The sequence below is a fragment of the Corvus kubaryi genome, unplaced genomic scaffold, assembly GCF_017639235.1.
Source record: "Corvus kubaryi isolate FWS band 111438036 unplaced genomic scaffold, C.kubaryi_AGA036_p1.0 37396, whole genome shotgun sequence".
NCBI lineage: Eukaryota > Metazoa > Chordata > Aves > Passeriformes > Corvidae > Corvus > Corvus kubaryi.
Genome location: NW_024581135.1, coordinates 15,490,974 through 15,495,469, shown reverse-complemented (window position 1 = coordinate 15,495,469; position 4,496 = coordinate 15,490,974). Strand labels below are relative to the sequence as shown.

The 4,496-nt window shown below is 60.3% G+C and overlaps 1 protein-coding gene across 1 annotated transcript in view; it reads left to right on the top strand.

Moving 5' to 3' along the window:
- Window positions 1-410: 410 nt before the first annotated feature.
- Window positions 411-4,496, top strand: part of LOC121670389 (sterol 26-hydroxylase, mitochondrial) — a 9,568-nt gene continuing 5,482 nt past the window's right edge. Inside the window, exons 1-3 of the mRNA XM_042040527.1 lie at window positions 411-439; window positions 1,987-2,201; window positions 4,091-4,215. Of these exons, the coding sequence (XP_041896461.1) occupies window positions 411-439; window positions 1,987-2,201; window positions 4,091-4,215 (369 nt within the window). The remainder of the gene's footprint in view (window positions 440-1,986; window positions 2,202-4,090; window positions 4,216-4,496) is intronic.

Below are 4,496 nucleotides of genomic sequence, written 5' to 3'. Positions count from 1 at the left end.
GGATGGATGGATGGACAGGAGAAAGGATGGCCCTAGCACTCTTTAGTGGGCCCATGTAGCTCTGGACATTATTGCTCTTTCCAAACAACCTAAGTTTCACACAGCATCTGTCCTGGGAGAGAAGGGAACATCCACGTCCCAAGGGGAGAAAATTTGCCTTTCTCTCTACACTACAGTTTGAGGGCCTGACCTTGTGCTGCTGCAGCAGTGCACCTCACTGCTAGCACGAAATCTACTCTCCACTGCCCAGAAGGGAAACTGAGGCCAAGGAGACTGGCTTGCAGAGCAACAAAGCTGAAACCACCCCTATTCAGGGAGGCATGGCTCTGTGGCCAGTCCCACTGCTTCCAGCTCCCCACAAGTCCATCTGTCCATCCATGGGAAGGACACACATATCTGGGCTGCGAGCGATGCCGCTGTCCTTGGGCCCCCGCGGGCTGTAAACATGATGTCATGTGGCAGCGCACACAGCCCGCTCTGTGCGCGGGTCCCCAAATGGGCTTCACAAGTTCTGCGTGGGAGGCATCAACCATGGCCCACAGCCAAGGGAACTGGAGTCAGGAGATAAAATCAGGTTTGCTTTAGGCTGGAGCAAACAGCCTTTTGCCGGAGGAGTAAGGGACAGGGAGAGCAGATGAAGAGAGGAGACACCTCCCTGTCTTGGAGAATTTGGCAGGGAGCAGAGGTGATGTGGGACACTCCAGGAAAGCCTGGCACCGGTCTTGCTGGTCCCAGGTCGGTTCCCTTTGCTCCTACTTGACTTAGAATAACTCCATAGGCACTTGAAGTCACTAATCAGCCAGGACCACTTGAGAGCAGCCTGGGGCTGCCTCCCGTCTCCTGTGATAAGAGGATGCCAGCCCCCGGTTCTCTCCGGCATCCCGTTCTCACGTCCTCGGGGAAAGGTCCTGGCCCACCAGGGTCCCACGGGGCACAAATCAGGGGGAGCCTGGATCAGAGCCTTCTGCCAGATGCTGAGCCCTGCATGGTGGTCGTGGGGGACACACCATCGTGCTGGTTGATTTGCCTCTTGTTCCAAAAGCTTTGCGCTGTCCCCAAGCCCTTGCCCAGGTCTGAGAGGTCAGAGAGAAACGAGAGGAAGGGGACCTTTGGGAGAGGGCCAAGAGGATCCCACTTGAACTCTCTGTGTGGGAGAAGAGCAGCTGTCTCCAGACCTGGGATCTGTCCACATCCGTCTTGATGTCCCCCCATGCAGCCCCACTGGCCCCAGCATGGCTCATGACTCAGGCAGTGACAGTGTTGTGACACACAGTTGATGTGACAGGCTATCTCCAGTTCAATGCTTTGGGCTGTTTACAGTCCTCAGGACCCAGGATCAGCCTTCTCACAGCCTGGGCTTTCCTGGGGATGAGTCAAGGGATGCCCTCCCCTGGGACATCCCATTTCCTCCCTCCTGTCTGTGGGAGAGCAAATTGGGGTCAGTGGATGCAGCTCTGGGAAAGATTTCCAGCTCCTGGGTGACACTGCACAAGTCACATAAAGAAGCTGACCCTCCCTCTGAGGAGGACCAGCAGCCAGCAGCCTGCATAAGCAGAGTGTGGTGGATGGTTGAGGGGCAGAGAGTCAGGGGTCCCACAGAGCCTGTATCTGCACCCACAGGTCCTACCGGTGAGATGAGGTCGGACTTGACCACGGGTCTGTGGGATGAGTAGAGTCACAGCATCTCTGGGGCAAAGTGACCCACAGGACGGGACCTGCCACCCCCAGCTTCACATTCCCATGGCTAAAGGCAGTATTTGCTCTCCCGCCTCTGCTACGCTTGTCGCCAAGCTGGGCTGGCCCCGCACTGGAGGACCTCCCGGGAGCTGGCGGTGTCCCCGGCTCCACGCGGCATCCTCCGGCCGTGGATGTGTCATGGCCCAGCCTGTTCCCTTTGGAAGTCCCCGCCGGGCGGCTCTGAGAGGGGCTGACTCACCCAACCCTTCCGGCCCCCTTCCAGCCTGGCCTCTCCCACAACCCTGGCAGTGGCCCCGGAGGAGTCCCCGGCCGGTCCCCGCCGCCGCTCCCGCCGTCCGAGGACGGGGAGCACAGCCTAGCGGCAGGAGCGGGAAGTAGCCGGGATAACGGTGCCCGTCTCCCCGCCCCGAGCAGGTTGCGGGGCACCGGGGACCGGCCTGGGGAGTCGCTGCGGTGGAACAGCCTGCCCTTCCACAAGGCCGAGTGCGAGGGCCTGAACCCAGGTCGGGGCGATCCCAGTACCAGTTCTGTCTGAGGGATGGATGGATGGATGGATGGATGGACGGATGGATGGATGGATGGACGGATGGAGAGCTGCCCTGAGGAGGAGTCAGGGGCACTGGTGGATCAAAAATAGCATATGAGCTGACAATGTGCACTTGCAGCCCAGAAAGCAGATCATGTCTGAGACTGGAAAATAAGAAGCATGCCCAGCAGGGCAAGGGAGCTGATTGTTCCTGCTCCTCTCCACACTCGTGAGAACCCGTCAGGAGTACAATGCTGAGCTCTGGGGGCTGCAGTGCAAGAGGCATGAACCTGTTAGAGCAGGTTCAGACGAGGCTACAAAATGATCGGGGTGCTGGAGCACCTCTCCTGTGAAGACAGACTGAGAGATTTTTATTGTTCAACCTACAGAAGGCTCAGTAACATTTTATTGCAGCTTTTCAATACATAAACGGGTTTATAAGAAAGATGGAGAGAGACCTTTTACCAGGAACTGCAGTTTTTACTCTTTTTGCAAGAGGCAATTCTTTTAAACTGAAAGAGGTGGCAGGATCCCGCTCCCCAGCAAGGGGAAATACAGTTACAGCAGGTTGGGAGAGGCCAAGGCATCCTCTGCCAGGGGGAGTGAGAGCTACAGAGTCTCAGTTTCCCAGGCTGGGAAGCTCACAGAAGTCCTCGGGCCGGGGCTCTCCTGCTGCCCCGGCTCTGAGCCTGGCCGGGGCAGGGCAAGCGACAGAGCTGGCTGTGAGCAGCCATGAGATGGCAGCAGGCGCTCATTCTTGGCTGTCCCAGCCTGGGGTGTCTCAGGGGTGTCTACAGGCACGGGTGTGCCCGTGTCCTACATCACCAGTCCCGGCCCCGCTGGCAGGGAGCACACAAATCATCAGCCTAGAGCCCAGAGCGGGACACTCCCGGTCGCCCGGTGAGACAGGACAGAGGGCAAGAACAGCCACTCACGGGGCTCTCAGACACCTGCCCAGCTCGAGGACGCAACCTCCCTAATCCAGGACCTTGAACCCAATGCCCGATAAGGACGGTTAATGATCAACACTGGTGTCCCAGAAACATGGTGCCGGACGCCCCCGGCGTGACACATGATCAGAGTACTGCCCTGCCCCACTGTCTCAGGCTGGCCAGAGCAGACATGTCCTGCATCCATGGTGCCAGACACCCCAACAGGGTCCTACTCATGGGCTGGACAGCTTCACCTGCACCAGCCTGGGGCAGGAACTGGTGCTGTTCTCTCCCTGGCATGAAAACATACCAAATCCGCCTCCAGTTTGTTGCCAGCAGCCACAGTGGGCTTATCAAGGTCTCCCCATTCGTGGTCCTGGCTGGCAGTGCCTGGAGGAAGTGTTGAGCCTGGGACAGTTTGGACCCAGCTCCCATGGCACCATCCTGCACTGCTGGGGGACAAGGCAAACACCAGGGGATGACAGGCAGGGGACAGGAGGCCTCAGTCCAGGAGGGCAAGCAGGCCTGAAGAGCAGGCCCAGTGGTGAGCCTGGTGCTGACGCAAGGTGTGCAAGGTCTGGGATGTGGTACCCAGTGCCAGAGTGCAATGCCAGTGCTGGCACATATTATGCCCTGCCTGGTGCAGCGCCCAGTGCTCGTGCCTGTGCCTGGTGTGCAGTGCCTAGCACCCAGTGCCTATGTGCAATGGCCAGGATGCAGCACCTGGCGCTGGTACCAGTACTGGTGCCACAGGCTCCGTTGTGCCAGGGTGCTGTACCTGCCGTGCCATGCCAGTGCTGGCTGCCAGCTCCCTTATGCATAGTGCCATCATGCACAACACATGGCACCCAGTACCAGTACATGGCACTGGGTACTGCTGATGCCAATCCCAGTACCTAGCACCCTGTGCATGGTCTGTGAGGCTGCTGAGCAGTGGCCGATGTCCAGCATTTGGTGTACGACGCACGGTACCCGGCGTGCTGTAACGCGTACCCAGCACGCCGCAGCCGGTCTCCACGGCCCGGTAGCGGGTGTGCCTCAGCCGGCACAAGGCGCACGGTACGGACTGCTCAGTGCCCAGTCCCCCCCGAGCAGCAGCCGGTACCCCGCATCCAGAGCGCAGCAGCCGGGGCCGGTACCCGTTGCGCAACGCACCGGGTGCGCGATTCTCTATTCCCGGGGCGCGGTACCCAGTCCGCGACGCTCGGTCCCCGGTGCGCGGTGCCCGGTGCCGGTGCCCGGTTGCCGCCCCCGCACCGCCCCCCGCACCGCCCCCGGTGCCGCCCCCCGCCACCCTCGGTGCCTCCCCGCCCCGCCCCGTCCCGTGCGCTGCCGACGGA